At 43.5% G+C, this 16980-nt stretch overlaps 3 protein-coding genes across 8 annotated transcripts in view; 2 read left to right on the top strand and 1 right to left on the bottom strand.

The window, feature by feature from the left end:
* LOC106810655 (transcription initiation factor TFIID subunit 6-like) overlaps positions 1-8864 on the top strand; it is a 9612-nt gene extending 748 nt beyond the window's left edge. Inside the window, exons 2-15 of one of the 6 annotated variants that reach the window (XM_014814086.1) lie at positions 247-341; positions 1331-1523; positions 2167-2253; positions 2499-2652; positions 2892-2948; positions 3477-3715; positions 4096-4173; positions 5337-5438; positions 5796-5920; positions 6157-6289; positions 6583-6708; positions 7092-7262; positions 7569-7751; positions 8180-8864. In XM_014814086.1, the coding sequence (XP_014669572.1) occupies positions 1380-1523; positions 2167-2253; positions 2499-2652; positions 2892-2948; positions 3477-3715; positions 4096-4173; positions 5337-5438; positions 5796-5920; positions 6157-6289; positions 6583-6708; positions 7092-7262; positions 7569-7751; positions 8180-8464 (1884 nt within the window). In that variant the 5' untranslated portion in view covers positions 247-341; positions 1331-1379 and the 3' untranslated portion in view covers positions 8465-8864. Of the gene's footprint in view, positions 1-246; positions 349-386; positions 416-1306; positions 1524-2166; positions 2254-2498; positions 2653-2891; positions 2949-3476; positions 3716-4095; positions 4174-5336; positions 5439-5795; positions 5921-6156; positions 6290-6582; positions 6709-7091; positions 7263-7568; positions 7752-8179 lie in introns of those variants that run through there. The other 5 variants (XM_014814085.1, XM_014814087.1, XM_014814089.1 and 2 more) reach the window with 5 other exon arrangements.
* Positions 8865-9788: 924 nt separating this feature from the next.
* Positions 9789-10910, bottom strand: LOC106810657 (ubiquinone biosynthesis protein COQ4 homolog, mitochondrial-like). Its single transcript, XM_014814091.1, has one exon. It carries the CDS (start codon positions 10775-10777, stop codon positions 9905-9907), a length of 873 nt encoding a protein of 290 aa, XP_014669577.1. The 5' UTR covers positions 10778-10910; the 3' UTR covers positions 9789-9904.
* A 7-nt stretch (positions 10911-10917) lies between these two features.
* Positions 10918-16980, top strand: part of LOC106810654 (kinesin-like protein KIF3B) — an 8217-nt gene continuing 2154 nt past the window's right edge. Inside the window, exons 1-4 of the mRNA XM_014814084.1 lie at positions 10918-10981; positions 12265-12710; positions 13043-14442; positions 14739-14866. Coding sequence (XP_014669570.1) covers positions 12410-12710; positions 13043-14442; positions 14739-14866 — 1829 coding nt within the window. The 5' untranslated portion in view covers positions 10918-10981; positions 12265-12409. The remainder of the gene's footprint in view (positions 10982-12264; positions 12711-13042; positions 14443-14738; positions 14867-16980) is intronic.

The following is a 16980-nucleotide window of genomic DNA, read 5'->3' as shown; positions in this document are numbered from 1 at the left end:
TGTTGGGTTACATTATTGTATCTAGTAGTTGTAACCCTACTCTTGTTGGGTTACATTATTGTATCTATAGTACTTTAATAACTATAGCTCTAGCCTCTAGTACTATAGCCCGCGTACAATTGCCTCAGGCCTGCGGCAACTGTACGCGGGCTATAGTACTAGAGCTATAGTTACTAGAGTAGAGCTATGAAGTAGTGTACTGTAAAGTGTACAGTACTTTAGTGAGCCCATTCACATTTTTTACAGGGGAGGCTGACTGGCGCGCTAGCTTGAGATCCTGGGCTGTGGAAGAACTTCAAGAAGCTAGATATACATAATACAGTTGTATATCTTACTCCTCGGTACAGTGTAAAGTACCCTGCAGTCAGTCGGTTACTTGGGCCTTTGCAGTATTAAAATGATAATAAATAAACACGTATGTTGTATGTTTATCTACCCTCTCTCGCCTTAAGCTTAGTAGTGGGCTGAAGCTGTACTAATTCCCTGTAAACGCTGTTTAAGCATTCCTCTGCAACCCACTGTCACTTTGTTACGATCTCACCACACGCACACCTCTGTGGACAAACTCACAGAAAGCGAGAACAGGTTGGAAAGCGTGAGCGGCGAATTCACACAATGCAAGCTCACTTTGTATTATACCATCACAGCAAAAATACACTAAAAGCTGCCTCCACATTTGCATCTCTGAGTAGCCGAATGTTAACTTGTACTAATTGCCACCTGTGGTGCACGTCCTATCTCTTGGTCGAGCTGATAATCTTCTGGTAGGTTTAGAGAAACGCTGTGCATACATGTTTCCCCGGATTATTGTTCTTACTTCATAACCTCATATGGATTAGTCTTCAAAGTCCAAGGGACTATACCAAAGACAGAGAGAGTCAATATTGATCAAATCGATAGATCAACACTGGATTGCAGTAGAAAAAGTTTCAATTTCACTAATAACCACGAGAAGAAGGATAATAACTCCAATATAGAATGAAAGAAACAAAATATCTAAACTTGGAAGAATCCTTTAATGATGACATATGTCGAATGCAGGGATCAGGTTTAGATGATTGAGTACTATGGACATTAGAGAAGTTTCATTAAATGAGGGAATACCAATCTTCACCTGACCATGATAGATCTTGTGAAAGGATAGAAGTTTTGCATGTATCTGCTAGAATGCATATGACTATGAGTGTGGCACTGTGATGTTTCTCTGCAACATGTCAAAAGTCTGTGCTGCTGGTAAGGTCACTGGCAAATACTGCATTGTTGGTCCTGTGTAAAAAAATTAACAAAACCATTACAATGTTTGCAGGTCCTACTCTCTTGATGTTTACAGTTTGGTGCTATCAAGTAACACAAACACAACACGTAGGCACATTATAAAGATGGCGGAACTGAAGGTTGCGTCTGCATTATCCGAGGAATCGATGAAATCCATTGCGGAGTCGATTGGGATAAGTAACTTGACAGAGGAGTCGATGTCAACTTTGGCCGAGGATGTCACATACAGACTGAAGCTATTGATTCAGGTTAGCACACCTGCATGTGATATGTGTCATGAATTATGGTTGCTGTTAGTCAGTAACATCACAACAGCTGTTAACCACCAGTAATCTAAAGTTAACCTAACTGGAGGCTCTCCATATTAAAACGGCTGTGGAGAGAGGGAATAGGGAGACTGAGACGGGGCTATGTTAGATAGCAGTTGCCTAGGATACCGTTGGCACCATGTAGCAGGGGTAGAAATTAACTTTGAACACGGGAGTCCCAACGGACTCCCTACCCTCAAAAAGAGGGAGTCCGCAGCAAAATGAGGGAGTCTGCAGTCTGTTCAAAATTAAAGATATTAACAATGTGCTTGTTTTTAAGATTTATGCAGTTGCACGTCTGCCAAACTTTCTTGGGACATTAGCTGAAAAAATACAGTAATTCCGCGAGGCCGTGCTCCGGAACGAACTAGTCAGTATCGCAGAATTTTCTGGGAGTCACACGGACTCCAGCATATGTCAAATCAGGGAATCCGACAGTAAATGAGGGAGTATTTGACTCCGGACTCCCGTTAATTTCGCACCCTGATGTAGTATTTACTAGTAATAGATTTTGTAAAAAAATTCTGTTAAGGTGATGCTGCAACTCCTTACTATAGCCAACATAATTATGTGCTGCTTTCAGGATGCACAAAAGTTCATGAGACATGGGAAGAGGAAACGATTGATGCCGGCTGATTTTGACAATGCGCTAAAAGTCAGAAACGTAGAGGTACGTTCATGTATTAAATCGAATGGACTCTCCAATTAAGATATAATAAAGTGAACCAATTTTACTTATGTAAAGCATGGATGGTTAATTACAATTAGCTGTATGTAGTTAGTAAGCTACATTGGGTATATCGTTTGCGATTATAATTAATATAACTGTTTGCATTGAAGAAAACTATTATATCGTATGCTTATTTTAAACATGTAATGCTAGAGATTTTTCTCGATTCTGTTTGTTCTTCACAGCCATTGTATGGATTCGAGTCGAGCGAGCACATACCATTCAGATTTGCGAGCGGAGGTGGTCGTGAACTTCATTTCCTAGAGGAAAAAGAAGTTGATCTTGAGGAGGTCATCAATGGAGTGCTTCCCAAAGTGCCACTGGATGTGGCTATGAAAGGTTGCCATTATTAATGAAGTAAATTTGTAGTTTAAACCAGCAATTATCATTACATTACTGACAGCTGTATTCAGTCAGTATAACAAATTAGGTATTACCAAAACATGGGCTTTACCCTTATGGTTAACTATTGTTAATTTGGGTAGTAATATAATTAAGGCTGATTGAACCATTTAATAAGTTTAACCTAAACTATGATATAATAAAATAATACACATGGTATTTTTGTTTCCTGCTAGCTCACTGGTTAAGCATTGAGGGGCAACAACCTGGTATTCCTGAGAATCCCCCACCGGGTGAGTCCTTAAGCTATATTATTTAAAAAAAAACATTTTATCATACAGCTAGCTTAAAAGTCATCACTGTGTCTACAGTTCTTCTTCAAAGTTACTGTATCTGTTTCACTATCCATTTCTTATCCTGAGCTGAGGCACAGGAGACAGGCCTGGATAGCAGAGAGTGTTGGCAACATTGTGTCCCATTTTGGGTGCAGGGGACTAGTAATAATGATAAATAATGATCATGTTGATGATGATGATGATAATGATAATACTACTACTACTACTACTACTGCTAATAATAATAACCCTGGCTAACACACTTCTCAAGAAGATTGCGCTAATGAAAACAGCTCACATTCTATCAAAATGTCTATGCTAAAAAAACCCTATGTCCCAAGTTGGGACAATGTCAACCCAGAAGTTGCCAAAGTGCTCCTAATGCTGTGATTTACTCAACTATAATAATAATAATTATTATTATAATTATGTTATTATTAATAATAATAATAATAACAGTAATGATCGTCGATCTCGGTCTTGCAGCGGAGAAGTCGGAGCAGGTGATGGAGAGCCTTGACCCGCTGGCGAAGCTTGCCGCCATCAAGCCGCTCAAGGACAAGGCTAGCAAGTACGGCGGCGGACGCGGCAAGCACCGCACGCCGCGTCAGCCCGAGCTCGTCAAGCTGAAGGACCTCGAGATCCACGAGCTCTCCGTCGAGCAGCAGCTCTACTACAAGGAGATCACGGAGGCGTGCGTCGGCAGCGACGAGTCGCGACGCGCGGTACGTGCGCGTGTGCGTGTGTGCGCGTGTGTGTGTGCGCGTGTGCGTGCGTGTATGTGCGTGCGTGCGTGCGTGTGTGTGTGTGTGGGTTTGCACGTCTGTCTGTCTGTCTGTCTGGCTGTGGGTCACGGATCACCCCGTGCTACCATCACCATCAATCATAGGTATAACCAGGAGTTAATAAAGACAAATGTCTTTGTCTTTATTAACTCCTGGTATAACGAAGATAAGAGCGAGTTCAGTTATGTTTGTGAACTGTAGGATATTAGTGGGAGAATTAAGTCGTGCTATATAGACAAAGATATAGGCGTTAATTCGATATTTGGTCACTGTAGTATATATACACTATTAACAAAGATTGTCTGGTTATCTTTGTATAGGAAGCACTGCATAGTCTGGCAACAGATCCTGGACTTTACCAGATGCTGCCGAGATTCAGTACATTTATCTGTGAAGGGGTGAGTCCACGAAATATCGAATCTACCAGATTCGATGATGCATGTATGATAATTTATCACACTATTTTTAGCTCAGCTGACGAAGTCAGATGCAGCTTGCAGAATCGCATGAATGTCCGTGCGTGCGTGCGACTCGTCCGGCCGTCCGTCCGCGTGTCAACAGTTACGGCACAAATCTTAACCGCTCGACGTACGGTCTTGATATTCGGCATGTTGGGGGGATCACGAAAAGGACTAAGGATGTCGAATTTGGGTGTCTATTGATGTGTCAATGGAGGGGGAATATTTCCCCCTTAACTTAAGGTATAGGAGGAAATACGGAATTGCGGCACAAATCTCAATGGCTCAACATTCGCTCTTAATATTCGATGTATAGTGTGATGGGGAGGAAACCCATCACCAGCGCAAAATTGGTGGTTACAGGTCAAAGGGCAGTGGGGAAAAGGTCAGATATCAGACATTTTCTGAGGACATGGTCTAACGGACTGAGTTCAAAACGTTTTTGTTTCAGCGCTGACCTACCATTTTTATCACTTTATTGAAAGGACCATGAAATGTACTTTCTGCTGACGTGCGAAGAGTAAGTGTCTGATAACCTTTTGACCTTTAAGAGGAGGGTTAAACATGGATTTGTTGACTGTTAACAAAGGACTGAACTGCTTTTGCTATTAGTGCCCCTTCCCCCCACCCTCCCCCCACAACCACCACTACGCTCGTGCTCGACGCATATCCTTGATAACACGTTAATATAGCGAAGTCATTAAAGTTACACAGCTGTATCTTTATTACTGTACTGCCGGCATAGCAAAGCCTATCATAGATTTTAGATCTGTATTAGTAGTATCCTAGATATATGCTCTGAGCGCGAACGCGGTGGCGGGAGGGCGCACTTGATTCGGTTGCCAGTGAGTTTATCAGAAGAATACCCGGCTACAGTACACGTCAGTTGACCGCTGTCGCTCTGCGGCACTTGTTTGAAAGTGAGCAAGCAAGAGTTACCATTGGCTATATTGCTTCATGAATACAGGTTCGCTTCTCTGGGAATCGGAAGCTACTCTAACGTTAGCAGTTATGCTAGTGCTGCATGAACATTGACAGCAAGATATTTGTAGCTTGCCTGCACTAGCCCCGTTGTTGTGCTGATGGCAGCATTTTTGCAACAGGTGAAGGTGAATGTGGTGCAGAATAATTTAGCGCTGCTCATCTACCTCATGCGCATGGTGAAGTCACTCATGGACAACACGACGCTGTACCTTGAGAAATACGTGAGTATGCGATAGGTGTCAGTATAGCAGTGCTTATAGACGACGCTGGTACCTCACAATAACTTAATTTTCAATGATTGACAGTATCTGTGAATACGCTCGCACAGTGAGTGTTTCTCGTTTTCTTATCGTGTTCTTATGTCACTCCTGCCTGCTAAAATTTCTGATTTAACCGAAAGCGACAATTGCATCGCCCCCGAAAAAATAAAAAATTCGATATTAAAATATGAATTAAAAATATTAAAATTAAAAAGAAAAAAAATTAAATTACTTAATTAGAAATATTAAATTTTCGATATAAAAATTATTTTATTCATTAGAAAATTCATATTCGACGCCCGCCATCGTGTCTTTCAGCTGCACGAGTTGATCCCGGCCATCTGCACGTGCATCGTGAGCCGACAGCTATGCATGCGACCAGACGTCGACAACCACTGGGCTCTGCGCGACTTTGCTGCCCGTCTCATGCATCAGCTGTGCAAGTAAGTAACGCGCGGCCCTAGTGTCGTCTCGCTATACCACGCGAAGGCCAGCGGATTCGTTAGCGGACCCGAGTGATTTTCCGACAATTGGTTGATGCATTATAGCATCGCTTTAGGTTGGCATCGGATGTCAGTTTAACCGTGTAATTTCGTGGAAACTGCATCTGCAGTCGAAGTCGTGCTGCGCATATTCATATTGATGTGTGCATACGTGTGCAATTGCTTTTATCGTATAGGAGTTTCAGCACCACGACGAACAACATACAGACGCGAGTGACACGCATGTTCACCAGATGCTTACAGAATGACCGAGCACCACTAGCTAGCTACTATGGTGCAATATCAGGCATGGGAGAGTTGGGCCATGAAGTGAGTACATATATAGACTATGCTTGTTCAGACCATCACTTGCTGTTGAACCTGTGTTGTATGTCTACTGAAATTCCAGAAATGTCATTAATGTCGCTTAATACTGGTTAAAAAATGCAGGTTTATGTAATGTCATGTGTTATAGTAATAAACACTTGACTATCACTGCTACTACTACTACGTATAGCACGTTTCATTTCCCACCATGAAGAAATTAAGTTGACATATCTAAACATGGTGAAGCACAGCGTGAATCTAACGTTTGTCGATTCCGTGGCGTCGTCGTCGTGTAGGTGGTGAAGACGCTGCTGTTTCCGCGCGTGCGCTTCATCGGGGAGCGCGTGCGCGCCTGCCTCGAGGGACCCGTACTGAGCAACATAGACCGCATCGCAGCCGAGCACGTCAAGCAGCTGATCATGGTGCGTGGTCGAGGTTAGCCGCCGCGGAAAAATGCGCGATAAAGCACGTCGTTCTTCTGCCGGTCAAAAATTACTAAAGAAATTAAATTTACAGCATTTTTTTTCAACCATCGGGTGAAAAACACTAGTTTTTATCAAGTATTTGTTATGATGATGAGTTGAATTATCAGTATTTTATTATATTGTATGAACATTTACCAGGCATAAAGTAATTGTGTTTGACTTCGCATGGCTTTCCGAAGAGCTTCCTTGTTTCCAACTCTTGAAAGCCATCGGTTGTCTCTCTAGCACATGAAAGTTATTTAAACCTTGTCATTTTTATACATAATAATCACTTTCTGGTGGCAGAAGACTCCCAGTAACACAACTCTTGCTCTCCGTAGAAAGTTGTAGGTGCCGCGTGGAAGGCCACACGCCAAGGCACTGACACTCTGGACGATTTCCGTAACGAGTTTGGGTACCTAGGACCACCTACTCATTCCCACGTCATGAAGCTACGGCAGGCGCCTCCGCCGTCTGTCGTCCAGACAGGTGTGCGGCCAGGTGTGGGTACGGTAAGTAGGAGTAAAACGTGGTAATTAGGAGCATGAATAATAAATAATTCTTTAACACCGAGCGGTTTGCATCCATTAAACAAGCAACATGGGAGATGGATGTTATGACCTGGTGCATTTTTTAAGGCCAGTGCACCGGTACATTTTCTTGTGTGGGTCTGTACCCGATTTCCCACATTCAGTGGCATAGCCTGATGACCCTGGATACTCCACAATTTCCCTGACTTCCCCGTGAATGTAACTCATAGAAAGAAACACTGTGACTGTTGTACAGACGTTGTTATTAGGCATGTTCACTTGTTTCAGACGCGGATGACGTACATTCCAACGGCGGCAGGCACTGGCGCTCGCTCCGGATTGGTACAGGCTCGGTTTCCGACAACGGTGCAGAGGCCTATAGGTGGCACTGCTGCATCTGGCCAAAAATACGTCATCGTGTCATCACAGGCGCGTCCTGCTAGCTCGTCGACAATTGCCACATCTCAACAGGTGGGTCAGCATTACTGTACTCGCAGTGTATATTCTCATGCAATACAACTAGTCTCTATGATATATTAGTGGTAATTAAGGACTAAAAATTACACTGGTGTTGCCAAGGTTTTTTTTAAACTAAACTATATTTCATAATTTTCATTATCAAAGTATGACAAAGGAAATGCTTTTGCAATAGCTACAGTATTAATGCAATCGCTAAATAAAGATGTTAATACTAAGCCTTTGAATACACAATATTGCTTATGACCATAAGCAATATTGTGTATTCAAAGGCTTAGTGTAGGCACCATGCACATACACAATGTATGCATGCAGGCACACAAACCTCACTCGTAGTATAGACCTGAGAGCACCATTATGCATCTCAATGTTAGCTCGTGAACCTTTACGTATTCTTATTTATACTGTGTCATTTTTCTCAGGTGCAAACTTTGAAGGTGATGACAACGGGGGCGACATCTAGTGGCAGTCCGGCGGTGTCGCCCACCATCGTCATGGTGTCGGTGCCGAGCGGCGGCGCTGGGTCGCATCTAACGACGTCCTCGCCCGTCATAGGGGTCAAGAGCGTGTTCTCTACGGGAGGCCCGGCGGTGAAGACGGAAGCCGCTTTTTCCCAAGCGTCTGGCGAATTTACGAAGACCGAGAATTTGGTGACGTACAGTCGCAGCCTACCCACGTCCGTGAAATCGGAAGAACCGTTTTTGTAGTCCGTTGTGTGTTAGGTAGAGCTTTTCTGGTGCGACCAAGCCAGTAGCCAAGCAAGGTTGAAGCTAGATGAAAACATGTTTTTGTTTGTATGTATTGTGATTAATGCAATTGTGCACATGTGGAAATGCTACATTCCACGTCTGTGAAATTGTAACTGTTGTTGTCATTTGAAAGATAGGTAAAATGCTAAGGCAATATAACAATGATGTGTAATATGCATGTAAGAAAATTCTACCTATTGAAATCCACTAGAAGGATAAAAATTAATATCCAGAGTCACCATATATTACAGAATATGAATATGTTTTTCTAAATGCATCATGAGTATTATCAAGAGTAGATAATAACACAAGAGTAACACACCCGATTCCCGCATTTTTAACCGATTTTCTCATCAAAATTTGCCACCAATAAAAAAGCAAGTGTATACGTTTCTCCGCTTATTATGACCACTAATCACTCACCTTCGTGGTACTGATATTCGTTTACATATATTTGCTAGCGTATTGCTGTAAATCGTAATCTTGCACGAGCTTAATTCGCACAATTTACCGCTATTGTGTGAGGTGTTAAGACAAATTTTGAAGCTATATTTTAGCAACGTTAGCCAATATTTAGCAACGGACTGTTTCCAAATCATTCGTGCCCCGATAGGGTTGAGAGACAATCTAAATTTCGAATTTTGATCTCGTGAGGAACCGCGAGACGCGCTCAGTTATTGTGATCGCAACACAAGAAATTGACATACTATCTTACATAAGTAATAATACAATAATAACAATATTCTCTGTAGTAGTTTGCAGTAAGTATCACATTACGCACGCGCAGGTAATCAAGTACATTAAACCCCTATCGGGGCACGAATGATTTGGAAACAGTCCGTTTCTAAATATTGGCGCCACTATAGCTTCAAAATTTGTCTTAACACCTCACACAATAGCGGTAAATTGTGCGAATTAAGCTCGTGCAAGATTACGATTTACAGCAATACGCTAGCAAATATATGTAAACGAATATCAGTACCACGAAGGTGAGTGATTAGTGGTCATAATAAGCTGAGGAACGTATACACTTGCTTCTTTATTGGTGGCAAATTTTGATGAGAAAAATCAGTTAAAAATGCAAGAATCGGGTGTGATACTCTTGTGTTATTATCTAATCTTGGTATTATATATTCATTTTACGTGTATATAATTGTGTCTGTAAGTCTTTTCCAACCATTTATGAAATGGCGTTTAATAGTCTGTAAATAAATAGTCACACCTGTCTAGATATATGGTTGCAAAAATGTTTGTCAAAGAAATAAAAAGGAAACACCTGAGAAAAGGTTTTTGTCTTATTATTTTATCTTGATTTGTCTCACAATAGTATACACATACATTTTAAATATGTATACAAATAATTTAATGGTTTAGGAAGATTGTGCGAAAAAAATTCAATTACATCTGTGGTGGTGGTGGGATGCCCATTTCATTTCTCAGTACATCCATTGGCTTTTCGAATTCCTTCTCAAAATAGACATTCATGTAGAAGTTTGCATTCCTGCCTGTGTTCAGTGCCCAGGGAAGAAACTGCGTTGCGTACAGTCTGCTGAACTTCGGCCCAAATCTCATTGGGGAAAACATAGACCCAAGGACACACATGGGAAGACCAGTCTGTAACCCTTCGAACCATTTCACAGCCACCTCTCCTAGCATGTTTGTTGGCATACCAAGCAATGTGTGGAGCAGGTCGTGTACCTCTCTGTATCGGGTCATCACGTACCACAGCTGCGCATCGTCAATGAACTCGACGGGTGGACGGTCATCAGGATTCAAGTTGTACCGCTTGAGAAAGTTTGTGGCATACGCGTAGCCAAACGTGTCGTCGGGAAGTGATTCCAAATAGGGAAGGTCAAGTGTTTTCATGTTTATACGTGGCTGCTCCTGTAGAATTTGTCGCCCGACGACATCACGTTGCATTTTCTCTTTCATGCCCTTCAATGCAAGACTTGCTGTCGTTTCGCCGAAAGTAGCAACCATGTCGCCTCTCCATGGTGCAAACAGCGCGATAGCACCGGATCCAACTGTCAGAATAGCTTTTTGTAGGGGAGTAGTGCATATGTGGTGCGGGTAGAGCTGATCATAAATCTTCTCTGATGTCTGCCTGTCGTCATTGCTTCCCCCGATATTTACCCGTTCTCTTTCATCGTCCTCTTGCCTAAGCCTATAACCGGCTGCAGAATGTGCATTTCGCTGGTGCCTTGCTGCGCACCTAACGTTACGTGCGGAAATACTGTAGCGTGCACATTTCTTTGCTAAAAACTGAAACATTTTGCTACACTGTCATCGCGTTTTACTTTGATCAGAGCATATAAATATTCGTATGCTCTGCTTTGATTCTAAAAAAATCCTAAACCATTCATTCACTTTTAACGCCACTATGGAAGCTACCATATTTGAACAAGTGAGCAGGTAAACATCGACGGTCTTTGCCGATGACGTCATCGATAGAAACAAAATGGGTTCTCTAAGAAGGTAATGTTGAGGTTTTATGCAAAATGTAATCATTATTTACTGAAAGTATGATTAATGAAAATTAACCACTTGTGCGTGTAAATGAGTTTCAGTTCAACATACAGAGTGATGATTAAACTTAGTAGTACTAGTAGTAGTACTATCAGATTTAGTTTCAATCGGGTGAGTTATGGAAGCGGAGAAATGTTCCTGGAAAAGGCGTACGGTACCCTAGGCCTAGATACAATAATGTAACCCAAACCCAGGATAGGGTTACAACGTGTTGCTATGGTTTTCTGTGGAGGAAAGTCAGGGAACCCCTGAGTGATTCACTCCCTTCCTCCACAGAAAACCATAGCGACGCGTTGTAACCCTATCCTGGGTTTGGGTTACATTATTGTACGGTATCTAACGGTACCCGACTCAACGAATTACCTAACACCGCTACTTACTAAGAAGGGCTAGATCTCGTCTTCGAAAATCTCTAGTTAATATTTATATGCTTTTTAAAATGATGAAAGTTTCCAGTTATGTAACATTGTTGTGACTGACACTGCACTGTGTACGCACACACACGCCGCGTCACGCGCACATACACGCACTCACACATGCATACACACAACTTGATCGGGCTCTTCCGTCTTCGACTTTGTGTTCGCTTTCTTCATATAAAACATAACTTTTCATAGTGCTTATCATGGTCAGGTGAAGTTTGGCATTCCCGTTTGCTTAATGAAGCCTATTAGTATTAGATATTTTAGTAGTACCGGTACTTCTATGCATGATCAATCATTTCTTTTCACATGTACCATCTTCAGGGGATCCCTTTATAGGCTTGAAGTTTAGCTTCTTTGACTTCGTTTCTGTCAGTGTCATCCCATATTGGAATTCTCTTCCTTCATCTTTTCGTTAATTGCGAAATTGAAGCTTTTTCTACTCTAACTGCGCACGCACGCAAGTGTACATGGGGTCATTGATTGATAAATTCACATTAATTACCAAATCTATAAGACAGTAAAGATAGTGTGTTTCCCCTGCAATCTTAGAAGTTAGAACCTTAACTTTTAAGTCATATAATCACATCTTGACCCGCCGACACAAGCCGAGCACAGTGATGGTTGCTGAGCAATGAGTGAAACGGTAGTAACATACATGTTCAGTGCGATAACCTAGACCAGTTGCTAGTCTAACCATAATGATAAACCACTTAGGCTCAACATACCACCTTAATGTAATACATCAAGTGTGAGGCAGAGCATACCATTTTTAATGTGAAATTTAATATCATTTTCTCTTTATTTCAGATTTAAAGATCTGCTCAAAGTGAATCTCAATAAATCTTGAGGAATATAATAATATGTATATATATATATAAAATAATGTTAGTAGTCAACATGTAGAAGTTAATATGAATGCGCTATTAGTTTAGAGAGTAAGTAACTAAGTAGAATGTCGAGAAAGAAAAGTGACGAGTGCGTGAAGGTGGTGGTTCGCTCTCGGCCGATGAATCGGAAAGAGATCGCAGAGGGCTTCAGAGAGGTCGTTCACGTCGACTCGAAACGAGGCAACGTCGAAGTGCAAAACCCGAAAGCAGACCGCACCGAGCCACCAAAGTCCTTCACCTTCGACGCCGTCTACGACAGCAGTTCTCGACAGACTGATCTCTACGATGAAACCTTCCGGCCGCTCGTGCAGTCAGTGCTGGAAGGATTCAATGGAACGGTGTTTGCCTATGGTCAGACAGGGACAGGTAAGGTGTCCTGTGGGATCCAATGTCAGTGGATTTTGTGTTTCTTGTCTTAAATTGCCTTGTAAGTTAATCAATTGTGTCAAATGAGCTGTTTAAAAAATAATTATTATTTGAAAAATAGTTTAAATAATTTAGTTTTATTCTTTTAACAAGAATAATTTTTACAATTACATCTTTTTACTCATAAGATCTAATCGTCAGGACACATATGTTCCTGTCATAGTCTACTTCTAATATAAGTATATAAGCTGAAGAGGGTATAACAAAAGGACACGTGACTATACTACGGGTTAGCATATGACGCTACTATAGTACACATCGCCACATTACAGGCAAGACGTTCACGATGGAGGGCGTTCGGAACGACCCGGAACTGCGCGGGATGATTCCGAACTCCTTCGACCACATCTTCACGCACATCTCGCGCTCGAAGGACCAGCAGTACCTAGTCAGGGCCTCCTACCTCGAGATCTACCAGGAGGAGATCCGCGACCTGCTCTCGAAGGACCAGGCGAAGCGCTTCGAACTGAAGGAGCGGCCCGACACGGGCGTCTACGTGAAGGACCTGTCGTCGTTCGTCTGCAAGAGCGTGAAGGAGATCGAGCACGTGATGACCGTCGGCAATCAGAACCGCAGCGTCGGCGCGACGAACATGAACGAGCACAGCTCGCGCTCGCACGCGATCTTCATTATCACGATCGAGTGCAGCGAGCTGGGGCCCGACGGCGAGAACCACATTCGCGCGGGCAAGCTGAACCTCGTCGACCTCGCCGGCTCGGAGCGGCAGGCGAAGACGGGCGCCGCCGGCGAGCGCCTCAAGGAGGCGACGAAGATCAACCTGTCGCTGTCGGCGCTCGGCAACGTCATCTCGGCGCTCGTCGACGGCAAGAGCTCGCACGTGCCGTACCGCGACTCGAAGCTGACGCGCATTCTGCAGGACTCGCTCGGCGGCAACGCGCGCACGGTGATGGTCGCGAACATCGGGCCGGCGAGCTACAACTACGACGAGACGATGACGACGCTGCGCTACGCGAACCGCGCCAAGAACATCAAGAACCGGCCGAAGGTGAACGAGGACCCGAAGGACGCGCTGCTGCGCGAGTTCCAGGAGGAGATCGCGCGGCTGAAGAAGCACCTCGCCGAGCGCGCGGGCGGCGGCGGAGGCGGCGGGCGGAAGCGACGGCGGCGGCGGCGCGGGAAAGTCGAGTACGACGCCGACGGCCGCGAGATCATCGAAGAGGAGGTCGACGACGAGGACGAGGACGGCGACGACGACGTCGACGAGGAGACGCTGCTCAAGCAGCAGCGCGACAAGCTGGAGGCGGAGAAGGTCGCGATTCTCAACGACAAGAACATGATCGCGGAGGAGCGCGAGAAGCTGCTGAGCGAGGCGCAGCAGAAGGAGCAGGAGCTCGCGCGGCACCACAAGCAGATGCACGACGTGCACAGCAAGATCAAGGCGATGGAGAGCAAGCTGCTGTCCGGCGGCAAGAACATCATCGACCACACGAACGAACAGCAGAGGGCGCTGGAGCAGCGGCGGCTCGAGATCGCCGAGCAGAAGCGGCGGCAGCGCGAGATGGAGCAGACGCTCGAGACGAAGGAGGCGAGCGCGATGGAGATCGGCGAGACGTTCTCCAACCTGCGGCAGGAGGTCGAGATCAAGACGAAGAAGCTGAAGAAGCTTTTCGCGAAGCTGCAGGCGACAAAGTTGGAAATCCAGGACATTCAGGTGAGGACGCTCGCGCACCGTTAATGGGCACGTGCACAGAACGATCGTGTTGTCCTTGCATGTTGATGTGTCGCTGGATGAGGATCGAAACGACTAAATTTGATTCGCGCTAAGTGCTTGGTTTACTGTGGAGAGTACATTAATTTTTCAGTAGAATATACATTGTGTAAAGGTTAGCAGTAGATGCTATATAAGTCCTTTAGAGGTTGGTGTAATACTTTTGTTTGTAGTGATTTTGTTGTGGTGTGCACTAGTATGTTAGCGTCGGCATACATCAGTTGTGTCTATATGTGTAGGAGGAACACAGCCGAGAGCGACAGGAGCTAGAAGAGACACAGAATTCGCTCACTAAAGAACTGAAACTCAAGTACCTAATTATTGAAAACTTCATCCCACTGGACGAAAAGAACAAGATGATGAACAGGTATGTATAGTTTAATTTACCAGGATCGCACACCATACACATATCATAACGTACCATGACTTTTTCCAGCTTAATTGTTAAGTAAAGTGAAGTGATTCATAGTTTTAGTTTGAACACATAAGCCTTTGTTTCATTAGTAAATGCTAGTGTAAGATACATTTGATATTAATTCATAACAGTGCTTTTGTGTGTACAAGCATACCAACATAAATGGCAATGTGGCAATTTTACTGGATGTATATTTGGATCTATGTATGTAGTAACTAAATTTTACATATAAACATCGCACTGTTATTAAAGCGAAAGTCCAGGGTAGTGGAGGTTTTGCATGGTCCTCCAAGAAACGTAACCATGGTTGTGCAGTAACAGTAACGTATTTGAGTTATCAACTGTGAAGGGGAAGGGGCTCGTCAGACAAGTCTATAATTACGTTTGCTGGATCAATACACAAGCCACAGCCGGCAAAAGTCTGGGGAACCCTATCTGATAGCTCTGTAATGGGTCATTAAACTTTCATGTGCAGTCTGGCTGTCTGAGTCTGGCTTCTCACCGCATGAAGCTGTACTAAGACAACAAATAACAAGCCCTCGCACATACCAGCGCGAGTTGGTTATATGTCATCATAATTATGTCTAGCTGTGTCTATTCACTATTGATTCGAATCTCGTTACATGCGAATAATCAGTGTAGCGATCTTGCACGCTGTCACTGTTTCCGTCATCAACATTGGAGGATGTAATGATACTGGAACATTAGCAGCATGAGAACTTCAGATGTGGGGATGATTGCAGTGTACTGTTGCTAATGCCACTGATAGTTTTACAAGTCCTGATCGATTAAATGTGAAAATCTCCGACAAGGCGCCCACATTGTAGCTATGTGCATTGTGTAGTGTTCACTAGCATTTACTTAACAAAAACAAAATATTTGTGCTTTTTAATGTCATCTCTAGTTCAGGGTTTCTTCTCAGGGAAAATTAGACAAAGGAGTTAATGGCCAGTTTGGGAGAAAAAAACACATAATTTAACCAAATTAATTGTAATTTACATACTTTGAGCTCCCCTGACTCTACAGGAGCATTTTTTCACAACGGCGATGTTAAATTTGACGACGGCTGTGCGCCACTCTGCCTCTTATGTATAAGAAACCCTGTAGTTGTTTCCCTGCCATGTTAGCAGTAATGTGTTCAAACGCACACGTAACGTACTAGAGCCACAGAAAAAGCACCCTGACATTTTGTTCACTTCAAAACATCCAGTTGTGTGCCATGCGGGATGTAACAGGCTTCTCACGTGTTTATAATCTGGTTTATATCATTATGCAAGTGTCTGATGTGGCAATGATGTATAAAGCACACATCTACGCAGTAAAGTACATCATTTCTATAGACATGCGTGAGAGACCATAAATGCTTACATTGCTTTCTATCTAAGTAAGAGACTCCGTAACTGGTTTCGGCTGTGTGAGCTAGACGGATTTTTTTTTTAATTGAAAGAAGTCGCGATGAAAAGCACAGTGTTCGTTAACGTTCGGCATATTAAACAGCACAGTGTGGGTTTCAGCAGCACGCGCAGCACGTCGGCACGGCATTTATGTGGCAGATCTGTGTGTGCTGAGCCTGAAAATTCCATGGTTGCTAAGCTGACTCTCGACAAGCAATTTTATGACATTTGCTGACCGGTAATGAAATGCCTTAGGCATTGATCCTACTCGTGCTAACCGCATTAGCTGATATTAAAGAGAGTGCTAAAAGTGATCACTGAAAGTAAAAAGAGAAGCAAACACATTATTTTACGATACAGCTTCCCGGCCCTGCTGTTCATGAAGTGCACAGTACACCATGTACCAGTGCACTGTATAATACTATCAGGAGTGTATCAAACAGGAGTGTATCATCAGGAGTGTTTGATACACTCCTGATACTATGTATATAGGTGGGGGCGGACTGACGTCACTTCCCCTTAGCAACACTGCCGCGAGCCTTGCCGCGAGCCAGGGCCGATGAAAACAAAGCGTGAATCAGGGTCAATCAGCTATATTCAAGCCGGTACGGGAGATGACTGTACGCATATATTTGCTAATATATTGACTAATCGTGCGTCAATAAACTCAAT

The sequence above is a fragment of the Priapulus caudatus genome, unplaced genomic scaffold (genome assembly GCF_000485595.1).
Source record: "Priapulus caudatus unplaced genomic scaffold, Priapulus_caudatus-5.0.1 Scaffold460, whole genome shotgun sequence".
Taxonomy (NCBI): Eukaryota; Metazoa; Priapulida; class Priapulimorpha; order Priapulimorphida; family Priapulidae; genus Priapulus; species Priapulus caudatus.
The sequence above is the reverse complement of the archived record's forward strand: the minus strand, read 5'-3'. Positions and strand labels throughout refer to the sequence as shown.